The sequence below is a fragment of the Lontra canadensis genome, unplaced genomic scaffold, assembly GCF_010015895.1.
Source record: "Lontra canadensis isolate GAN:19392208 unplaced genomic scaffold, GSC_riverotter_1.0 scaffold42, whole genome shotgun sequence".
In the NCBI taxonomy this organism is placed as follows: domain Eukaryota; kingdom Metazoa; phylum Chordata; class Mammalia; order Carnivora; family Mustelidae; genus Lontra; species Lontra canadensis.
The window spans coordinates 15,505,340-15,530,252 of NW_022631036.1; the positions used below are offsets into that span (position 1 = coordinate 15,505,340).

The 24,913-nt window shown below is 34.1% G+C and overlaps 1 protein-coding gene across 15 annotated transcripts in view; it reads left to right on the top strand.

Annotated features, from left to right (window-relative positions):
• The window catches only part of RALGAPA1 (Ral GTPase activating protein catalytic subunit alpha 1), a 252,205-nt gene that overhangs the window by 225,241 nt on the left and 2,051 nt on the right, over positions 1-24,913 (top strand). For 5 of the 15 annotated variants that reach the window (XM_032871259.1, XM_032871265.1, XM_032871268.1 and 2 more), the window contains 3 exons: positions 16,701-16,825; positions 20,357-20,359; positions 23,880-23,933. In XM_032871259.1, coding sequence (XP_032727150.1) covers positions 16,701-16,825; positions 20,357-20,359; positions 23,880-23,933 — 182 coding nt within the window. Of the gene's footprint in view, positions 1-16,700; positions 16,826-17,018; positions 17,398-17,425; positions 17,457-20,356; positions 20,360-23,669; positions 23,735-23,879; positions 23,934-24,913 lie in introns of those variants that run through there. The other 10 variants (XM_032871261.1, XM_032871270.1, XM_032871272.1 and 7 more) reach the window with 7 other exon arrangements.

The following is a 24,913-nucleotide window of genomic DNA, read 5'->3' on the forward strand; positions in this document are numbered from 1 at the left end:
CAGTAATCTGTCAGTATTGATGACTGTCTTTCAAGCTTTGAAACCTCTCCTTCACTTCACTTGTTATTTCTTGGGTTACTTGTACTTGAAAAGCATTTTCTTACAACCTTGGTCTTTGTCAGCTAGGTGGGGTTTTTTTGTTTTTTGTTTTTTGTTTTTTTGTTTTTTGTTTTTTGTTTTTGGTCTCAAGCTCAATTTGTTGGTTTGATCATGCAATTAGAATTGAAATGCAATGCTGGGGAAGAAGAATAGGCAGATTCTGGGTAACCAGTGGGCCTGAGGGGTATTTCAGGTTGATCTTAGCCATCTTTTGTTAGTTACCTGTTGAATGTGTGTGTGTGCATGTGTGTGTATGTGTTGGAGTTGGGTTGTTTTGTTGTTTTAATTTTTGGGGGGGGTTTTTTTTTGCAGTGGGAATAATAATGTCATAGTATTAATTTCATGATCATAGCTATTATACTATACCTTAAATAAACATTTTAAAGCAATTCTTTTATGATCCTAAAGATATTTCATCTATGTGCAAATGTTAAATATGATGCTATGTATGTACGGTTTCTTTTTTAACAGATTTATTATGCAAAGAAATTTTCAGAAGTTAATAGCATATAATCTTGTATTAGAAACAATCAGTAGAATGTAGGTACATATATATATAAAGAGAGAGAGATTAATTTTAAGGAATTAGCTCACACAGTTGTGGGGACTGGCAAGTCTGGAGTCTGCAGGAGTTCTTAGAGTTGATATTGTAATCTGAATCAGAAGGCATCTGGAGGTAGAATTCCTTCCTTCCATGGAGACTTTGGTCTTTTCTCTTAAAGCCTTCAACTGATTTGTTGAGACCCACCCACCTACATTATAGAGTATACTCAAAGTCTCTTGATTTTAAATGGTAATCACTTCTGAAAAAAATACCTTCACAGCAATGCCAAGACTGGTGTTTAACCAAAAACTGGATACCATGACCTAGTCAAGTTGATAAAATTAACTATCTCACATATCTCATTTTTCTTAAATTTTTCTTTTTAAACTTTCTTACTATAAAATATAATCTGAAACAAGAACATAAATTCTAAATATAGTAAATGGTGAATAACTAAGTTTAACTACCTCCAGCTCAAGAAATAGAACTGTATGTTATTCTATCAAACTATTTCCTGATCACTTTTTATGATAGTAGTAAAGATTTGAGAAACATGTAGAGACATGTAGAGATAAATCATAGCCTAGCCTAGACAACATAGGTTTAGGAATACGGTATGAAATGGATGTAACATACAAAATGTGTTAATTATCAGTAAAGCTCTGATCAGCAGTAAGCTATTAGTTAAGTTTTGGGAGAGTTAAAAGATTTGGGGGCTGCATGGGGTGTTAGCACCCCAGCCTCCCTGTTTTTCAAGGGGCAGCCATCGATGGTAATTTTTTCTCCAATAAACTTATAATTTAATAGGGGAGAGAATAATATATAAATTAATAATTATAAAATATGACATAGTAGGGTTATAGATAAAATGCTGCGGGAGTTCTAAGGAAGAAGTTATTACTTTGAGAGTAAGAAAACAAAGGAAGAATGCCTAGAAAATCTGGGCCTCAGAGGGTGAGATTTTAGCAGATGGAATGTAGCATGTCTGTTACAATTTTTTTTTTAATTTATTTATTTGACAGAGATCACAAGTAGGCAGAGAGGCAGGTAGAGAGAGGAAGGGAAGCAAGCTCCCTGCTGAGCAGAGAACCCAATGCGGGGCTCCATCCCAGGACCCTGGGATCACAACCTGAGCCGAAGGCAGAGGCCTTAACCCACTGAGCCACCCAGGTGCCCCGTCTGTTACAATTCTTGTAATTTGTATTTAGGGACTTTGTATGTATGTATATAATATATATGTGATATTCTGAAATACACACTATGTAGATATTATAAAATTAAATGGCATCTTTAAAAAACACATTCTTTCTAGGTTTAATATTCTTTCCTACCAAACCAATATTATTTGATTTGTTCTAATCTGTTTAGATTTGACCTTTTTGTAATTGCCAGAATTGGGTTTCTGTTTAACTTTATCAGGCAAATTACCAGAAGTCAATGATCATTCTTCAATTAGTCACAGTTTGTTATCCCTGCAGTTCTGCTACTCAGATGTAAAGAACTTGTTGCAAAAGTATGAGAGCCAAAATGAAATGAAATGTAATTGATTGGCTCCACTAATGTAGTTGGCCATTCATTATGATAGAACATTATAAAACCTCTTAGGGAGGCCCATCAATATTGCTGCCATTTCGTGTTAGAAGAAAGTGAGTTTATTGAGAAACTACATAATTTTATGTATACTGTCTTTTTTTTTTTTTTTAAAGGATTTTATTTATTTATTTGACAGAGATCACAAGTAGGCAGAGAGGCAGGCAAGAGAGAGGGGGAAGCAGGCTCCCCGCTGAGCAGAGAGCCTGATGCAGGGCTCCATCCCAGGACCCTGAGACCGCGTTGGTGGTATAGTGGTGAGCATAGCTGCCTTCCAGGACCCTGAGACCATGACCTGAGCCGAAGGCAGAGGCTTTAACCCACTGAGCCACCCAGGCGCCCCTGTATACTGTCTTTTGAAGATTATTTCTTCAGAAGATAATATTCATAAATATGGACTGTCCTTAATTTATAAATTAGATTTTAAAATGTGGAAGCTGATTGGTTGGCACATCAGCCCAGGTTTCAAAGTCTAGAACCACTTAAGTTTTGTTTTAATCTGTAAAAAGAATACCAAACTCAAGACAGCTATAAGGATTAAATTATCTACGTGAAGCACTAAGTAGCCTGTCACGTAACAGGAGCTCAGAAAATGATAGTTATCTGATACTTGATGGTATTATCATGCTGTACACTAGAAATATTCCTCTAAGGCACAAATAGAAGTGTATGTAAGTATATGAAAAGACTTGTGCTGGCTCTTGACTATATTGAAATTGTTACGTGAATTCTTTGACTACATGCAAGCAGTGCTTATTAGCTTAACCCTCCCAACCTCATATCTCTTACTGTATATACCTGTACTCCTTCCAGCTCTGCCTCCTCCCATCCTTACTCTCATGTTCTACCACACGAACACCCAGGACACCCTATCTAAGATAGCTAGACCATATAGATCATCCCTGAATGCCCTTCTCTTTTTCTGTTTTTGCCCCATGAATGCCTTTCTCTACTATCTTCCATGTAATATACTCGTTCTGCATGACCCAAACATTGTAAAAAAAAAAAAAAAAAAAGTTTCCTTCACTAGCAACACACTGCCTTATAACATTTTGTTATAGGACTTAATGTGTTTGCCCATATTAATAAGTCTTACTAATCCTAGTAACTTGTAGCACAGCAATAAGTGGCTGGCAATTTGTTGTAATAGTACAGGTTAGGGTGGATGGATGAACTGTTAATTTTTTCTTTAACAGAAAATTTCTATTTATTTCCCCATGTACTTTTAAAAATAAGTTGTTCATTATTGTAATATTTGGTGGTTTGTATTAATCTAGGCTACAACTGTAAGAACATGCTGGATAGGTAAGAAAAGGAAACCTAAGAACAGTAAAAACTGCCTCTGATACATGAACAAGCCAAAATAGCATACACACAAGGGTGTTGTATTTTGACTGATGCATTATATTTTGTTAAAAGATTTTATCCGTTTATTTGACAGAGATCACAAGTAGGCAGAGGAGGAAGCACGCTCCCTGCTGAGCAGAGAGCCTGATGCAGGGCTCCATCCCAGGACTCTGGGATCATGACCTGAGCCGAAGACAGGCTTTAACCCACTGAGCCACCCAGGCGCTCCTGATTCATTATATTTTTATTAGAAGGCATTACAGTTTAATGAAAATAATTTTCAAAGATCAATAGTCAGTGAGATTTCCCCCTCCACTTCTTGTGGGGCAGAGGGGCAGGCAGGATCTATCAAGGAGAAAAGTGAGCCAAAGACACTTGTATCTTGAAATGCCAGATGTCTTAAGAGGAGTACAATTTAATGTCCCCCACCCCCACTCCCCAAGGATGGCAGCAGCCGTGGTTATAGTCCTGAAGGCTTACTCTCCCTGCTGAACAGCCAGGAAGGTGGTAGCCACAGGAGAGCTGAAAGGGGCAGCTGTGGGAGTCTACATACTGCTGAGTTTCACTTCTTGAACCTTCGCATCACCTACATGAGTGATTCCAATAGGAGCCCTCAATATCTTAAGTGCCATTTGTTCTACATACTTTCCAAATGAAAGTATGTAGAATCTATATAGTTTCTAAATGAAAGTATGTAGAACTTCATGGACAAATTGGTTATTTGTTACAAACTCCAAGATTTATGATTGTGGTCCTTCATACTTCAAAAGAAGAGAATTCTTTAAATAAAATGTCTCACCAACTAAGTGATCCAGGCTTTGTGGCTTTTAAAATACTTGCAGCCTTGGTGCCTTTGATATTAACCGTTGTGGTAGGACCTCTCTAAAAGCAGACAAACATTCTTTCTTACTTAACAATGTGCTCTGTAATGGGAGCATTTCAGTCTCCTCTGTTGAAGAAATGGGCATCACTGTTGAAGGGTTTTGTGTTGTTTTAAAAGCTTGTGATTAAACATCCCCCTCCCCTGGCCTGGATTTTACTGCTAAACTTTATAGTCTATGTATGCACACAGTGTAAACAGGAACCCTGGATATATGCAACTCTTCTATTGTGATGCTAATATATTCTTATATCAGTTTTACTTTATTCAGCTTTCCTTTTTTAAAAAATGACAATATGGGATGCCTGGGTGGCTCAGTCGGTTAAGTGACTGCCTTCAGCTCAGGTCACAATCCCAGGGTCCTGGGATCGAGCCCCACATCAGGCTCTCCACTGAGCAGGGAGCCTGCTTCTCCCTCTCCCTCTGCCCGCTGCTCTGCCTACTTGTGCTCTCTAGCTCTCTGTTGAATAAATAAAAATCTTTTTTTAAAAAATGGCAATATATGCCTATTGATGATGTTATTGGTATTTTGAGAGATTTCTGTACAATCATTATACAATCCCAATATAATGTGGGAATATTATATTGCATGCCTTTAAAGTTCTTACTTTTGGTCTAGCAAATATGCCTTTGTCCTTTCAAAAAGATATAAAGGCAATAAATGTAGGTCTCTGCTATGTAATAAATTTTTTATAATAGTGAAGTTTATCCTATAGAATTGTACCAATGTCTGAAAATGGCATCTTTTAATGTTCTCTAGAGATGATCATTTTACTAATAAAAACCAATAATAACTACTTTTTCTGTATTTAAACAATGGGAACTCACAAAAATGACTTCAGTATATGAGCAACTTCCATTTCATTATATTAATTGCAGAGATATTTTCAATTTTTATTCTCTTCCAAGAACACTTAATGCCCCAATGACAGATTTAAGTATTAAAAAAAAGCTATACTGAACAACATCAAAATGACTTCAAAATAAGTATGTTTAAGATCCTCTCAGAAATAAAGGAATAAAATCTTATAAGTGATTATAAAAGGGAAAAAAGTGACTATCTCAATAGAGGTTGAGTAGCATCCAAACTTGTTCATGTAAAAAAAAAAAAAAAAAGTTTATATTTTTTTTACCCCCAAAAAAAGGTTGCTAAGCAATTTGGGATCTTTCATTTAGTCACACATACTTCTTGACTACCTACTATATGGGAGGCACTGTGAAAGAAAAGCTAGCAATAGAAAAGGAGTCACTGCTTTCAAAGCATACAGTCTGATACAGTCTAGATGGATGGATGGGTGGGTAAATGAGTGAGTAGTGAATGAATGAAGTGTCCTCTGATGAGGAGTCCAGCAGTAGTGATATCTCCAAAGTAGGATGGTAAAAGTGATTAATTTTATTACAATGGGAGAGGATAGTGGGGAGGAGGAAATTAGGAATGGTTTTACCAGGGAAGCACGAAGGGATAAAAGTGTAACATGGCTAAGAGATAGGAGTTCCTCAGTGTTGCGTGATTTAAAGCAAAGCAAAGAGTAATAGCAGATGAGGTCCAAACCAAATAATGCAGTCAAGCAGAAAAACAAAATAAAACAAACTTGGTTTTGTAATGTTACTACTGATAATACAACAGCCAGTGTCTGAGGTGACAATTCCTTTTGCTTTTATGTAATTTTTATGTCTTGAATAGCAGGGTAAGTTTGAATGTATTTTCCTTTTATAGTAAAGTCTTTCTAAAATGAGTTAGTCTATAGATTATTTAAATAATTTTTTATACTTAGTTATACTGTAATTTCCAGGCTAGTTAATAGTAATAGCTAGCAATAAGACTAAGGAGTTCTCTAAATGTTTGATAATATTTACATACATTTGCCATTTCAAAAAGAGCATTTGAAATTTTCGTCATCTTAAGTTTTATGGTGGACTCACATTCTTGCATAACAAGCCTTCTTTACACGTTTCCTGTAAAGTACTTTTAAGCCTTTTTGTGCTTTTACATACTATTACGCTTTTTTATGTTACTGATAAATTATGCATTTTTTTTCATCCTCTTCTGATGGCACATTGGCTTTGTGGCAAAAATAGTAAAGGAAAAGAAAGCACTACCACCATCTTACCTGTTTTTTCAAATCCAGTGTGGCAGTATGGTCTGCAATATGCCAGTCTTAACAGTTGGATCATACCATAGTGCATGCAGTACAAGGAAGGTAGAGAACTCTATCAGGTGTTGAACTGTCTTTTAAAAATAACAAAATGAAGTTTCTCTACTTCCATCTTCATTAAATTTTCACCTGTGGGATAGAACAGGGACTTTTTTTTTCTCTGTTAAAACCTCTTTATATATATATATATATATATATATATATATATATATATATATATATATTAGTGATGAAGATGCACTGGTATGTTCACTACACCTACTGCATAATATACAAGTTTTATTCTAGTCTTTGTTTAAATATAAAAAGAGCAGTAGATTTAGATGCTATTTGTGGATTTCAGAGAGCAAAGAATGAAGGATGTAAAGCAGAAATTAGTCTTTAACCTTGTTTGACATAGGAATTGCAGTGCTTTTAATCCATTCTTTTCCTTTTACTAAACATAAGGGTTTTTGCCATTGCATTTTTAATAACTCAATAATGGAATTAAAATTAAACTATGGGTCACAAATCTCCCCATTTTCTTCTAACTGCTTTTCCTCTCAAACACTAGAATATAGCCTATTTAAATCTTAACTTTTGCTTGCCAAACCACTGTTACCGTCCATCTGTTCATGCCAATTGTAAAGAAGGTTTGGTTTTTAGTGAAGCTTTGCATTTCACATAAGGTATGTGAAGTGAAATTTCACAAGGGACATGATGGATCCTGATTCATAGTGATAAACCTTTGGGGCCATCAGGGTTGGCATATGGTCCAGTATGATATGAAGGCTTGGGTTCCCTGGCTTCACTTCTTTGGCGTGAAGCTGATAAAACCTGGCTCTTGAGTATTATTTCACTGGACACCAATCATGGGCAGCAGGAACTGCCCATTTAACTCTCTGTGGGAAGGAAGCCCAGAGAGCATTCACAATGGTACCATTGTCGAGTTGCAAACTGCTCCGAACAGCTTGACAGCACTGGGGAGGAGGGGAAGGGGTTGCTTTACTAATTGCTGTTCAGAAAAGAGAAGGAACAAAAATAGGGGTTGTAGAACTGATGTTTCTACATTTACTTACTCTTGATAGGAGTGTTGACTTTTATTTAGCACATACCTACTATAAAAAGAAAGCAAATAAATATATTTAAGCAACCACCTGTAGTAATTCCTTGTTAACATGGCATTATCCATTTTAAAACCACCAGATTATAACAGAGCAAAAGTCAGTTTTGATATGTTATGATATTTTTTTATGTTTAGATGAAAATGTATTTTTTTTAATCTTCATAAAAAAAATTTAATTTAGAATAAGGAAAAATGGATTTAAACTAGCACAGTCCATATATCAGATAAAGTTAAACACAAATTTGGCTTAATTTCCCTTATACTGTGTTTTTTTTTTTAGAATTTCCAAATATCTGAATACCTACAAGCTACATTAATATAGAAATGTAAATTAATCTTATATATAACAATTGCAAGTGCTAAAATAATCCACTGTAGATAAACTAGTCCTCAAATCTTAGGGTTAAATACCAGATTTATCATTTAAATGAATAGCTGATAACTATTTCAGTCATTTCTGGTTCTCCCTCTTTCTCTCCTTGAAGTCTGTTTCAGGTATATTTAAAAATAAGAGGGATGTTTCCCTTTTTATGAAGCACTGTATGCCCTGGTATTTGTATAAACACTACTGCTGGCCTTTCCATTTTTTCTGGTTGGTCTAATCAAGTATTTGGTGGTTCTGATGCAAAGAAACAATGAGCTACTTCAACTTACTTCAGCCTCCAGGATCCTGACCCTATAGCATATTTCCATAGATGATGATTTCAGCTGAACCTAAGTTGACTAAATTATATTGCAGTATTATAATTTCTGCAACATGTCTGTTAATTTATAAATTTTTTTAAATGGGATAGTCTTGCTAAGTTGGTGAAACATCAAATGCATGTTTGTGAAATAGTGACAGTCTGTAAAATTTACTAGTTGTCCATCTCCTCATGTCCCCTTAAACATTGTTTGTAAATGGGCACCAGTGCAGTATTTCAAAAACAGTAATTCATTGAATGCCCATTCTTCCTTTTACTGCAGAATAGATTATATTTAAGTCAAGATTAATGGGTAGATTTTGATGTTAAAGTCCAGTCTCTAAGCCCATAATTCCCTAGGGGCATATAGTGCATTAGTTTAAGCCAATATACTGTTTATCATAGATTCTATGACACAGTCTTAAATGACAGTTTGTTGTACTTTGTAACTACTTACCATGATAATAAATCACTTTTTCTGTATTCCTGATAATTAGAGCATTTAAACAAAATCTTAATTAAGTTAGTACACATTTAGGTAGAGATAACACATAAGTAATTGTACACTGTAAAATTTCACTTACTTTTTTTCCTTTTTGCAATCTTCTAGCAAGAATCCAAGTTTAGTGTTTAGTTCAAACATATACATTCATTTCCTCAATTTTAATGCACTGAAATTTTTGTTCTGAAAAGGAACAATACAAAGTGTTTTTAGTCATCCCCCAATGTTTATTGAAGTCTTAGACTAATACTTGTGATTCTGTTAACTATGAAAGTCTTGTTATTACTATTGATAATATTTTCAAGTACATCTTACCAAGAATAAGAATCTAAAATTTTAACTACATTAACTTTGAAATCTAAGTAACTCGGTTTTTGTGTGTTTTACTTCATACAACTTTCATGAAAGTGGACTATACATATTTCATAATCATGTTAGTGCTTTTTAGAAACCACCAGTGATTATTGGATTATTAAATCAGGAAGGATTTTCAGAACCTTTAGGGAGGTTTAAATTTTTAATCCTATTTATTTAAGGTTAATCTTTTTAAATGTATTTACATGAACTTTGGTAGAATTGGGCTTATCAACTTTTTACTTAATGTTTTCATTTAGTAATTGACTGATTTATGAGCAATTATATATGGTCCAAATTTTATTCAACTCCAGCTTTCAATAATAGGACTATCCTCACACTGCCTTAGCACCTGTTATGGATTTTGAGTCATCTGGCAGCCCATGGGACTTAGATAAAGAAGTACCAGGTGTCCTGCCTGTCTCCTAATTGAGACGCAGTGAAAACAATATAGACTTGGCAGTATGGTTAAAAGGATGGATTAAAGCCCAGCTTTGTCTACTCTGACAAATCACAGCTTTTCCTTCATTGCATAGATAGTAGCAACTACTAAAGAATTTCATTAGTATAATGCATCATAAAAATTATACACAATAATTTGTTATAACCTGTTGCAGACTTTCAGAAGAATTTCTATTAAGGTAGTGCAAATAAACAATATTAATACCAAGATTCATTCCTATTACTTAGGGGAAATTTTTACTTTATGTGAGCAACACTGCATGTGTCTTGAAGAAATTAGCTACTGTAGGAAAGAAATGGAGTATTAATTTACTAGATCTTGCTTTATAATGTAAGCAAGTATAGTTTACGCTCATCTTATAAATGAGGAGTGCCTAGGCCAGGGGTACTTAGTTGCCCTGTATATTTCAAGAAAATATGACCCTTTACTACTGCTAATAGCCATGTGATCCTTGAGATGTACTTACAAAATATATCTACATATATTCTGTATCTCCATAAAATTCTTATTTTTCAGCATTTCTCCAAGACCCTGGGTAATGACATTGCTTCAGAATATTTGAGGATATTTCAAGGCCTTTTAGAACTAAAAATCCAAATGTGCTTTATTTTCTCATTTTTAATTAGAGCATGCCAAGGATTTTTCCTGTATTGTGTACGATATCTAGTATATAAACAAACACTTTTCAAAAATGGCGGTCTTCAAATTTAAGCTAACAGTCTTTGTGCTGGTCATCCCTGAGCTAACTAAAATGTCTCTATGCCTTTTCTTTTCCCACACAAAACTGAAATCATTGAGATTGGATATAGAAAGAGCACTGGACTATTAAATGACCAAGGTTCTAGTGCCAACTCTACAGATCAGCAGCTTTGTTTTTCCGAGCAAATCTCTGTCTGTATTCTCCATCCAGGCAAAGCTTATTGCTGAATAAACATTTTGCAGATTTTGCTAACTTTCCTGAAAGTAATACTGGCAGATGATTGTTTCTCTAGATCAAACTGTCCTAAAATAGTCTCAATAAATGATGCCCTGGGATAAACCCTCTCAAGAGAGCCTTTTTCAAAACCTGAATATTTAAATTTCTGAATTTAAATTTCTGAATATTATTTTTCAATTGTTACATCTATTCTTATAGTGTACTAGAGCAGTTTTAGAAATCTGCCTTAAAAATAAAGAAATCTGCCTAAACTGGTTTTGAAATTACCCTTCATTTGATTTTTATCTAGAGAGTTTCTCAGCATTTCTTCCCTTTCTCCTTTCTTTACAGAGGGCCACTGAAATGAATAGAATTAGTTTGTTAACTAAATTTCTTGCCTTATACCATTGTAGAACTTATGAAAATTTTAAAGATTTCTCTAAATTTAAAAATTGTGACAACCAGTGGGGCAAAATATATCAGTGCTAAATTGTAATGAGTTGTAATTACTTCCAAGATTTATAGAATTTCTGTTTTAGGCATTTAGGATTTGGGGAGGAGGTTATTAGTTTTTTTGAATATACTTTATGTGTATATAGATATATACACGTTTTATTCGCTTTTTCCTCTTCCAAAGAAGGCAGCAAGATCAAGGGTAGGGGTAGAACCAAACTCTCACAGGAAGATTCAAACTCTGTCTCTAAATCCAGTCATAGCAAAGTCCCAACTATATTGGCCCCAAAGGGTTTTGCTTCTGGAGAGCCAAACTGGGATTAATGGAAGGAGGTTGTGTGCATAACGGTCTCCTTATCAACTATCAGACCAGCTTTATTCATTCCTTCTATAACTTATTAACAGTCATTGAATACTTCTGGGTCTTGTGTTAGGTACTAGATAGGTAAAAATAAAAAGGACATGGTCTCTGCTCCTATGATATTAGTCTCCCCACTTGGAGGACAAGCACAAAGAAAAAGGCATACTTAGTGTTTAACAACTGGCTCTGAGAACAGTGTGAGGCCCTGATTTGTGGCATTTGTCAAGTTCTGTGATATGAAAACTCCCACCACAACCGTCTCACAAACTTGGTGAATATTGTAAGTAGTGCTCTCCATATTTTAAGTCAGGAGGCAGAACTCTCCTCCCTCTTCCTACAATTACTGTTCTTGGAATCTTCCGTACAGAGAAGGGAGAAAAAATCCTTAAGCGTTAAAACAGCAGTGAAGCCACAGAAATATATGAGTGCAGGCAGTGCATTACTAATTTAGGAATTTCAGAATGGGTCTTAAATCTCTGAGGCCATGATATTGAGTGTAGATATGAACACTTAACACTTTGCCTTTACTTAAAAGGGAGCCAATATTTCTTTCTTGCTTAGGAAAGAAAACATTAAATCTGAACTTAAGAGGAAATTAAGCAGTGATAGGTCTCAGACATATACTTAAAATTGTAATTTTCAGAACTACTTTTGGTGAAAAATACTTTATACTCATTCTTGCTATGTACATTGTACATACACACACGTCCATTTTTTGGAGACTAGTTACCAATTACAGTTGAGCTAAATGTTTATAAAACCTATTGGGCATGCTTTGGAATTAGTGATCACAAAACTGAAGGTTTTTCCCTTCCTAACTTTAAGTAAAAGCAGTTCACAATTACATTCGATTATTAAGAAAATGGATGTAGAGAATGAAAGGTTGTTGCTTCTTTAAAACCAAACCTACCTTTTCTATATCCTCCTTATGCATTGGTAAAATTGAAAAGTGTACTAATTATTCTTCTGTAGTAGCTTTTCCTCATTTTGTCTTTTTCTCATGAGAAATCATTTTCTCTGTCATCAGAATAAGTCAAAAGTCTCTCTGTACATACCACAAACAAGAAATATTGTCAGAGTTCTTGCATATGAATGCAGGTATATTCCTTAAACAGATGTTGAAAATTGTCCTCAGGGAGACAGCACCTGGTATTTACAGAGACTTGAACCAAAAGTCAGAAAAACTATGTTTAACACAGATGTAGGCGGACTTTTGGGTTACCCTATATTTATACCCTTTATCTTCAGCATCCCTGTTACATAAATAGAAGCAGGTGGTGGTACCCCCATCTAACATATACTGCGCGGAGAACTCATGCGTCTCTTTCTAGGACCAGGCTGAAATTGAACCCCAGTTTCTTGACAGCTGGTATTGACACAGTGACAGAGGGCCATAAATAATTTCATCTGTAAGTTTAAAATCAAGAGTAGTTACCTAAAATGAATAGCAGTGTTAATGCAAATGAAGCTCAGATTAAAGTGTTTATACTTGAAAAAAATGTTTAATTCCCTTTATTATTTTTAGAATAGTAATATTCCTTCCCCCCTTTCCTGCTTCTGCAGAAAGTAGAAGCAAGGAGGATTAGTGGATAATTATATTGCTGTGATTGCAGCACCTGTGTGTTATTTCTTTTGATTGGCTAGTTCTGTATTAAAGATTCCTACCAGCTAAAAGTCTCCCTCATCAAGTGGTGTTTTATTAGCTAGTTTTGGCTTGGGTTGTTTTAAATTTACAACAAAAACCTTAATTCAACTTAGACTTGTACTTCAAATTTTGCTTTGAATTTTTTTACCATTCCCTATCTGTCATCTCACCCATTTGTTTTGTTTTGTTTTGTTTTTTTAATCTCCGTGCCAATGGCAACATGCACTCACAGTAGGAATAAAGCTTGAGCTATCCTGTTGTTGCTAGCGATCAAGTTTGTGTATGCCACTCAATTTATAGGTACTAATAACTCTTCCCTAGAGAGTTGCCTTTTAAGGAATAAGTGTCTGATCTATTATGAGGAGATAGAGGAATTAACCACTTTGGATTGTGGTTACCATTTGTAGATGCTAACAGCACTGTTTTTTGTTTTGTTTTGATTTTTTTTTCGGTGTTCCAAAATTCATTGTTTATGCACCACACCAGTGCTCCATGTAATATGTGCCCTCCTTAATACCTACCACAAGGCTTACCCTACCCCTCAACCCCCTCCCCTCCAAAACCCTCATCTTATTTCTCAGAGTCCACAGTCTTTGATTTCCCCCAACTCACTTCTCCTCCCCATCTCCCAGTGTCCTCTTTGTTATTCCTTATGCTCCATAAACTGATTTTATCATCGTCTCAATCACGAAATTTCCTGTTTATGGACTCAGAACTGTGGTTTAAGTAGTTAGAGTTCCTTATATCTCTTTTCTAGAAGGGGGGAGGAGTGTAAGTACTGTAGATTAGATTGGCTTGTTTCGATGTTGTTGATTTGGCTACATCAAACTTGGAAAATTATAAAGAATATTTAGCTTTTAGAAGGTGAGTTACCATAAACAACCCCCCAAAAAGGAACTTGCAGACATTAGCCTGCCTAATTTGTGAAAAGTGCTATGGTTTTTCATTTAAATTTAACCACTAATTTTTTCACTGACTCTGCCACCTAGACTTGAACTTTTAAAAACCATTGTAGAGCATCATTTTACTTAAGATTTTTTTAACTAAAAAGAAAATCCTGTGTTTTTATACAAAATGAATACTTTGTAGCTGGGTAATTTCAGTTTATACATCTTTCTTTATATTTGAGTTTCTTCAGAGTTTTGTAATAGTGAAATAGAATTGTACTCCATATGTATTGTATGTAGATATTCATGCTTTTATTAAATTTTACTACACTGGAAAAACCCTCCCGGCCTTAGAAATATTAACATTTGCTTTCTCTCTGCCTAATTTTTTTGTGTAAACTCTAAATATAATAAGATAAAGTAAAATATTTCATTTATAGGTCCTCTGAAAGTAGAGCATTTTAAAAGCAGGTAGGTGTCTCCACCCTACTTTTCATGAAGCATTTTACCCATTCAAGCAGACTTTTAAAAACAGCTTGTTTTGATAGCAGACTGTTCTCCTGTGGGCCTTCAGCCTTTGCTTCCTGGCAGCACCTTTGGTGCGAAAAGAGAGTGATCAATTGGGAGACTATCAGTGCCAGCATGCATAGAGTGATAAGTTAACACACCACTGGGAATTTCTAGGGCCCACCAAGATACTTCACTTCTAATGTGCTAACAAGCTCATTTTTCTACCTCTTGCCTCTTCAGTTATTTTTTTTCTCAGAAGAGCTTAGAAGTTGAGTGCATCAGGCATAATGAAAAGCTCTGTAGGAGGGAGAAGCAATAACCCCATTTTTCCCTTTTCAGCCAAATAGAAAATTAGTTTCTGGTAATACACAAAGGCCAGTATTTTTTGTACAAGGGGCACTGCTGTGAATCAAAGGACTCTATTAACTGCAGAAAATTCGGCAGCTGTGAATCTCCCCCAATGAAAAAAGTACTTTCCAACAAGTTCTGAGATATGTGGTATTATTTAGATTGAACCATCAGTTTCATCCTCTTCCACTTATAACCATATACCTCCTTTTTAAAGTGTGCTATATTACTTTTCTAAGATAACATTCAAAAATATCTATGTTTCTTCCATAAAATCCTTTCCACTGATCATTTTAATATAGCATTTTCTCCTGAGTAGAATTCTTCAAAGTTCAGTCCCAGTGTACAGAATTGAAAATAATGGGTGCCAAGAAATTAGAATTCAGATTTCAACATTTAATGCATAAAATAAGTTGTAATTCAAGAAGAGAGTACTCAAGCCGTTTAGAGGGCAAAAGACAGCACAGTCTAAGTACCTAATGAGTACAGTCTTACCTTTAACTCTTAGCTTTTTGCCTCTTCTTAATCAATAACCTTTTGTAAATGTAACTATGGCTGTGTTAGCTCCAACTGAATTATCACTTTAAATTATCTTCCTTACAAATTTTTTTTCTTGGCGTTGGTTGTAGGATTAGTTTACAATTTCTAGAAATGAAGAGCTACAGTAATTGAATTGCAGTTTTAAAAAAAGAATAAAGAGTTTTGAGGAAAATAATGGGTTTTGAAAAATATTCAGTGATGAAAGAAAAATCAATAGGCAAATTTTTATTAGCCTTCATACTTATAGAAATGTCTTCTGTAAAGCCTGTCAACATAGCACACTGATACAGCAGGAAAACTTTTAAAAGTTGTAGAAGAAAGGTTAACTGATTTCTCAGTTCAGGAACTATACGACATGAAGTCAGCATGTGAGTTTTTCCTGATAATTGTATGTTGCTGCCTGCTGCTCTACATTTTGACAGCCATTTCCATAGTTGCTTTCGTGAACAACAGAAATATTCTCTCTCTTTCTCGCCCTCTCTGTGCTAACAGCACAATCAGGCCTGCTGAAACAGGAAGCCTGGAGTGGGTTGTTTCAAAGCAACAACACTTCAAGGTACTGGTTGCTTGTCAATAATATCAGAGAAGAAAATGTGGTGAAAGGGAAGTACAGTATTTTTCTGTCAGTGTCAGTGCCCTGTAGATGCTTTGTTAGACGGTATTTAGGAGTCCTGTGGACTCTTTGCAAATATTCCTGCTTGTTTCAGTGTTATAATTGACTAGATATTTTTTCCTGACATACAGATTCAACTGTGTATTTATCTTAACCACATGAAGTTATTCAAGGATTACAGCAACAGTAGTCTTCCATTCAAAATGAGAACAATTGTTGGGAAAGTAAAGGGATTTTAGAAAAAGAAGAAGATATGCAGGAATTTCTCACAATAAGTCTTTATAAATGAAAAATATAGAATTACAGACAGTATTTTAAGCAGCATTCTAATATTTATTGTGTGGCTTTTCAGAGTAACCTGCAGATTGAAGCCAATTTAATAAGATAAAATGATCCTAGGCTGACCTGATAGCAATTGAATCCTTTCTCAAGTAAATGGTTACCTTTCTTTCAACAGTTTAGTTATATTATCATTGTTTTCTAATAAATATCTCCCTCTTAAGCTGCCATGTATAGTGGTATCACCTGAAGAGTAAACTTATGTTAAAAACAGTATTTTTTTGCTTTTTAAAACCATACTTTGAAATGATATGTGAGAAGTGAATACATTTATTAAGAAGTAATAGCTTAGCAATCAGAGTAGTCCTTTTGTTCTTTTCCACTATAAGCTGCATTTATGTACATCCTTAACTGAAGGAAATCAGCTATGAAGAGAGAGCACGATACCTGCAAACAATTGTCCAGCACCATTTAGAACCAACAACATTTGAAGATTTTGCAGCACAGGTTTTTTCTCCAGCTCCCTACCATCACTTACCATCTGATGCCGGTAAGATGAAAAGCGAGTATTAGTTATTTATCATTACTGGAACTTGAAATGCAATACCCTTTTGTTCTAAACTCTTAAAATAGTAGAAAACTTGCTTGAATAAAACTCCAGTCATTGAAATACGTTTTTCATTTTTTTAAGAGCTGAATTTGGCCTATGAATTTAATTTATGCTTTCTTTTACCTAAATGCAGTTCCTTTAGAAGTCAACAATCTTCATAAAAGTACATGCACCACATTTTATCTGAGCTACTGGCCAGTGACTGTTGTGTTTCAGGGGTTGATTATTGAAGTATCTGCAAAAGAAACACAAATTGAGCACATACTCTTCCTCGCCTTTAGAGGATCAAATTTTATGGCCAAGAATATTGCCTTATGTCTATAATTTTACAAATACAGTTAAACAACTGTCTAGATTTAGAAGTGCTTGGTACAGTAAATTATTTTTTAATATTTAAAGACTATAAGAGGGTACTGCATTTTTACAATTAACTAATTTTGAAAAAAATCAGTAAGAAAATAAATTGACTCATGGCCTTCCTTTTCTGTGATACTTTGCACTCCTTATGATTGTTTCATTTATTTTATTTTCCCTCTTTAGATCATTAAATATCAGTTCTGTTTATCTGAAGGTAAGACAAAGTGTCAACCAAAACACCCTTTGTTCTTTCCCCATTTCCTTTTTTAAAAACTAGCAAGCACTAAGCTTGTAATTCAGACAATAAGCAAACTTAACATTGCCCTCATTCATACTAAACTCAGAAATTGTCACTAAATTTCTTCCAGAATTCTAGTTACTAACCCAGGTCTGCATGAAACACTAACCCTGGTACTGGGATAAAAATAACTAATAATTAGAAGCAGCCGTTGGTTGAAATTAGTTACACCTTCTTGTATTGACTTTTTTTGTTTCTCAGCATGAAAAATATAGTACTACTGAGCCGAAATGGTGTGTCTTTGTATTTTGTAATGTGTTGTATTGTTATTGGATATCTTAACTCATCAGATACTTACTCTGTTATGTGCCAAAGTACTAGGCACCTGAAATACAAAATAATATTTTAATGGTGTTCAAGGGAGCAGAAAAAAATAATATATTTGGAGCTCATGATAAGAAACCTTCAAATTCTCTTTATGATATGTAAGTTTTCTTTATACTAAATAAGTTTAAGAGGCATAGTAGTCCTTTTCTGGCCTAGTTTATTTTGGGAAAAAAAATAAAGTTTCCATTCCTGTCATCATATAATTGGCCATTATAAAAATCTTACCAAAAAATCTTAGAGCCCTTTCCCAATTAATATAAAAGACCTAGGAAAGAGGAAAATTATATAGACTAGGTTGATTCTTTTGAAAGAGAAAGAGGTTAAAAAGTCTTTAGATTCACTTCAGTGGATCGACAATCTAAAATAACTCAGTTTGGCATTAAGAATGAGGCTTTAAAAAAAAGATACTAAAAGTAAATTAATAAAAACTAGTTAGGTACAACTGGAAATTTCATTTTTTAGTAAGAGAATATCTGAAAAATACCAGACTACATTATTAAAACAGGTGTGATTAACACTTTCATATATCACATAGTCGAATCATAAGTTTCACAACTGAAAAATATGGATAGTAAGACAATATTCAGATTAACTTTCCTCCATACATTTATAAAAGCCCTCAGTTTTCATGTTGTAGTTGTTTATCAACTGGAGTCCTTCATATACCTCTTTTTACTTAGTGTCCTCATACTGTGTATATTATCCTGCACGTTTGGCCAGATATATAATATGGGAAGTAGTATTCTTGCTTTCTGAGACAGAAAAAGTCAAGGTTCTATTGGCTTCATTTTTCATGTATTTTACTATTTCATTAAAATTTCATTATTGCAATAGTAATGAAGATGTGAATTTTAACATAAACTTAATACTATGCTACAAATTATTTTTAGGTAATTTTTTTAAGTTGTCTTTGCCCTTAGGAACCATTAAAAAACAAGCAGTCTATGTTTTTAAAAGGATGTTTTTATCTGTAAATAACTCGTTCCAGTATTACTGAATATATTTGGAGGGTTTTTTTGTTTTTTGTTTTTTTTGTAGACTCTAATACTTAGAAAAGATAAAATATTTTTATCAGAGTGGTTCTCAATTCAACACAATACTAAAAAAGCGAAATATTTGCTCCTTCTGTAGGAGTAAAAACATTATGACATCTGAAGAATGATTATCTTTTTCTTCTGGTCATCTCAGATTTTGATTATCCTATCACAAACCACTTCATACACATAGAACTCCCTTTAAAGTTATAAGTCGAAGTGGGAGAAAGAAGTGAAATAAGCACATAATAGCAGTAGGGACCTGACTTATGGTTTGCAAAAATTACATAATAGTGTGAAGTTTTTTAGGTTCACTTTTACTTTTTTAGCATAATAATAAAATTTAGTTGTCACATTGAAGAAATGCATTCATAGTTGCAGTTGATAATCAACATTCGATTCTCCTGTGCATATTCCATGTGCATAATGATATGCTAAATGATAACAAATGCAATAATTTGAAATTAAGTTTTAAAGAAATGCCAGTATGATCATACAATAAATATATTCTTTCTAGCCAGTCCTATTATATAGTTCCATTCTGTAGCATAGTGTGGAAAAATACCTTTTTTTTTTTTTTCTTTTTTTAAGTTTACTTAACTTGGTTCAAGATGATCTAAAACCTGCTTTCTGGTTAACACTAATGTACCAGCTGTTTGAATTGAAAACCTAGAGAAGATTATTCTGGATAATTTTTAGTATTATTTAAATAAGTATGAAAAATATTTTTGGTGTATCATAGTTGATCCATAAATTTCATAACTGTATTTTCTCAAAATGGACTCTGTGACAGTAGACTGATACTTAAGGGAAATTATTTTTATCCCTAAGGTCATTGAAGGAGATATTGTGATGTCACACTTTGTTGATCTCCTGTAACTACATTAAACCATTATTAGATTTTTCTTGTCCTTTATTTAAAAAAAAAATTACAGGAAAAAAATCCCTTTATCTTTGTCAGGCATGTGTGTGGAAAATATCAAAAGTTTTACAGTTGACCTCCTTTTTAAACTTTTTTATATTTATCAACATCTCTCTTCTGACTCTAAACTTTAAAGTGAAATTACTCCTTTCTTTCACCAGAGTACACTGGTAACCAGTTCAAAATTTAGATATTCTTCCCCAACATCACATTCAAGTCTTTTTTGTTTGTTTGTTTGTTTTAATAAAATTCTAGAATGCCAGCAACAAGACACAGGATAATGTTTTGCTGAAGATACAGTAAATATTAAAAATTGTCTTCCTCTATGTCAACATCAAAAATAGACCTATGATTTCTTCCAGTATTAATGTCTTTTTTACTGTGATCAGCCACAAATATTTTGAATGCTTATGGTGTAGTATATCTAGAATTACCTCTAGTATTGTTATTTTAATTGAGTGAATACCTCCCTTTGGATTTATTGTTTTTCTACAAATTAAGTTAGAAATTTTAGCACTCTAAATATTAGAGAGTTGGTTGGTGTTTTTCCTCTATTATGCATCTATATATACATACACACATAAATATATGTGTATTTCTACATACAGACCAATTTAGGTTCCTTTAGGTTACATACAGGTTCCTATTTAATGAAAATTAGTAGTTAGATTCAAATATTTCTTTGCCATGAAAATAAGAGATAATCTAGATAAAGTGAGATGAAGACCTAGAGTAGCATCTAATCTTCATACTAATTTCAGTTTTGCACTTAATTCACAAAATCTGTATTGCCACATGCAGATGGGATAGTATTATGATGGTCAGATCTATCTCTTTGGATCTTCAAATCATCAAAATTTAACCATTAGTTTAGATAACCTTATAAAATTGGTGTCCCTCTTTAAAAGTTATTTTAAACTTTCTTCCCCTTCCCAGGCTTTGAAATGATCTGAAAGAACACAATGTAGCCCCTCAGAAGATAGTTATTTAAGTATACCCTAAATATTATTTGTAAGTTGCCAATAATCAGTTTCCTTCAACATGTAACAGAAGCTATATGTTTGTTTGCTTTGTTTTTAAAACAGATTCCTGATCATATTTATGCATCACTAGGCTAGCCTGAAATTAGAAGCAGCCAAATTGTATCCTGTTTTCAGCATTTTGAACTTGAAAATTTGGCTTATTATGTGTTGTCTGAGAGGCAAATAATATCAGTCTTAAAGTTCCATTAACCTTTTGTGACAATAATTACTAGGTTCAGTTTCCACATAGAACATCCTTCAGATGTAAAATTTTTATAATGAAAATAATAAAAGAATAATTGAACAATTACTGAGTGCTAGGCACTGTGCTAAGTACTATACATACATTCTCTCATTTAATCTTCATGCAGTTCTATGGGACGGTGGGGGAAAAGCTTACCCAGAGTCACCTGATTCTTGGTAAAGCCAAGACTGACTTCAGAGTCAGGGTATTATATTTACTATTACTTATGTACCTACCCATGTAATCTAAATATTTTCAGTCCCTTCTTGCTGTTGAGAGAGAGAAATTTCCCTACAACCTGTCATATTTACAAGTTAGAAATTGCTGAAGCTTATTTTTAAAACTCTACTTTTCTACCCACTGGAAAAAAAAATCTTTTTTTTTTTTTTGTTTTTTTTTTTGTTTTTTGTTTTTTTTAAATAGCTAAGGTTGCCATGGGAGAGGTATGGGCTTTGGAGTTAGACTGATCTGGATTTAAATCCTAATTCTTTCATTTATTATCCACAAAACCCAGTTTCTCTATTTGTAAGGAGATAAAATATGACAAGCTCTAGACTAATATGTTCTAAGTCTGCCATAATGGCAGTTTTTGAATATTTTCAAAATTAAACCACTTTGTTTGCCTATATTCCTGTACTGTTTAATTTTAGGGGTACCTGGCTGGTTCAATCAGTAGGGCATGTGATTCTTGATCTCAGGGTCATAGTTCAAGCCCCATGTTGGGCATAGGAATTACTTAAAAAAAATAAATCATATATTGTTTCCTTTATGACATCAGTAGTGGTGCATACATGCTAATCTTAATCACTAATCAACTACTTTAACAATATTAAAGCAGTAAGATTACTGGGGTAGTCTATAAATTTTAATAAGTAAGGTTATATTTTGTAGGAATATCAGCATAAGAGTGGATAAATTCTTTTAACTTCCTCAAAACTAAACAGTATATTGTGTTTTCCACATTTCAGTGGTTATATTTTGTAAGTGGTCATTTTCTTCAAAAATATTTCTAACTTCTGTCCCGTCTAGTCCTTATCTGTTTTGATCCAAAGTCTATTAAATTTTACTCTTATCTGTTTGGTAGCTTATTATATAGCTACACTTACTGTGTACCTGCTATGTGCCAGAATCTTTGCATATATAGTCATTCATCCCTCACAACTTTGAAAAATACTACTACTGTCTCCATTTTACAAAAACAAAACAAAATGAAAAACCTCTTGGATCAGTTTGCCCAAGATCCAATAGCTAGTAACATGCCAGATTTGGCATTTAACCTGGGCCTGTTTAACCCATGCCCATGTTCCTCCTAACACATCACAGTGCCTCTTAATTCAATATTCACTGGAACTACTTTCAAAGTCACAATATTTTTTTAAAGGCTATTATTTACCCAATAACTTCAGTAGTTTTAAGCCAGTCATACCTGTCAGCAAGCAGTACAAACAAAGCCACAATAAAGAACAATCCACTAAGTTCCCTTTTATAATCTGTATAGACTCCCAAAGTTATATTCAGCATGTTACTTGTAATATTTCATTGTAACCAGTGCACAATATATGAATCAATTACACCATCAAGATAAACTGTGTACTGACTACTATAAGAATGTTAGAGATACAGTATGAACAGATGTAGGAGCCCACAGATACTTGCCACTTGAGGATATATTAATAATTGAAGTGATTAAATAAAGCAACATTCTTTATGACTCATGTGATAGAAATCAATACTTGGGCAGAATAGGGAAATGAAGAAGGGTAGGTATCACTGTATTCTTTTACATCTAAAACTGAGATCTGTCCTCTGTAAAGTATGGAGTTGAATATGCTGAGTATATACCACAAATATCATTTGCCAAAACATGAGGAGGTACTGATAAGCTGTATACCACACACACTAAAAAGCCTGATTTGACTCGCAGTTTATTAAAGGGGGATTTCACACTGCAGGCAGTAAGGGAGGCATGGAGAAATTGCTATTTTTGAAGAAAATATTCTATGATTTTGGCATCCTCTAAAGCAATATTCTCCAGTAAAACTTTCTATGATGATGGAAATGTGCTACAGCTGCACGGTCCATTTTGGTTGGCTCTAACCACATGTGGCTGCCCAACACTTAAAATGTGGCTAGTACACCAAGGACCCACATTTTAATTTTTACTTAATGTTAATTTTTAATTAATTTTAATGTGGCTGTGCTTACTGTCTTGGACAGTACAGCTCTGGAGATTTTATGATTTAGTGATTAGGATAACCTGCCCCCCAGTACAATGAACACTTTAAAAGATAGATGTTTATAGAATCTCTCATAGACTTTTTTTCTTTTCTTTTTTTTTCCTATTTGAACTTGTTAGTTGGTAAGTATAACATTTGAATTTACAAAGCATTGTCCACTGTGAAACACCATCACCCTAGTGCATTGCATGCCCAATTTCATAATAAAAACTTAATTACTCTTTTCTCTGCTCCTTGGTTAACACCTGTACAATTCTGCACTGTGTCTCTCATATCTGTTACCTGTCTTCTCTTTTGTTTTCTCACTTCTGCTCGCTACTCCATTTCTTCATTCACAACAAAGAAAGAAATGCAGTGATAGTTCTCTTCCTCCCAAAACCTCCGCTAGAAAACATTGGCCATCTCAAGGTAAACAGCCATGGGAAGGCCTCTCATGATTGGCCGGGAATAATATGCATATCAGAAAAGCATGAGCTACCGCTCTTCACCTTCCTTCTGCCATCCATCCGCAGTGCTTCCCTAAAAAGGGCCATGGATTCATATTCTCCTCTAGGTTTTCCAGTATGGGTCCAGTATGAACCAATTCAGATCTTCAGGAAGAGTAAAGGTGAACAGAAATATATTTCCTTCTCCTTGTATTTTGAAGGCCAACCTCATTTCAGTTAGAAAAGAAAGAATATTGGAGAAATTACTTTGAAAAGAAAGACAATTAACGTGGATTCCAAGTAGTGAGAAAATACTTCTTCCCTATGTTTGTTCTTAAGTATGATTATATCATTTCACCTTAAAAACAGTTTGAAGGGTTCTACCAAGATAGATTCTTAGTAATATATGTCTATAAGATCAGTACCCCTTATTGAACAGTTTTGATTGTTCAGTAGCTATAACTTCAATTTAGGCACATATGTCTCATTAAATGGAAGTGTTAGTATGATTATTTCCATGCTTGAAATTTCTGTGAGGTGCTACATTGGCTAACAAACATGCCAAAAGTTTTCCTGCAGAGTGAGGAGATACGTAATAAGCCTGAAACCTGTGTGATGTGTGTGTTTATGACATAAAGAAAATGTTCACATACGTAAGGCCCAGAAAATCTGGTTTAAAGTGCCTTAAAATACACAGAATTTTAAAAATTGTATGTTTGCAGATTATGGTTTTTTTTTTTTTTTTGAAGGGCTTTTATTTTTAATGTAATTTTTTATACTATGTATTTGGGAGCCTACCAGGTGCCAAGTTTTGTAGCATTACTGTAAGAGAATCATAATTCATAGAAATAAAGTGCAGGGACGCCTGGGTGGCTCAGTGGGTTAAAGCCTCTGCCTTTGGCTCAGGTCATGATCCCAAGGTCCTGGGATTGAGCAGCTCTCTGCTCATCGGGGAGCCTGCTTCCTCCTCTCTCTCTGCCTGCTTCTCTGCCTTGCTTCTCTGCCTACTTGTGAGCTCTGTCAAATAAATAAATAAAATCTTTTAAAAAAGAAAGAAAAGAAAGTGCAGAGGTAAAGAACTATTTCGTAAATGACACACAAAATTTTCCAATTTGAATTTGTGTTTGCTTCTAAATTTTTGTATCTTTATTCTACTGGTTAC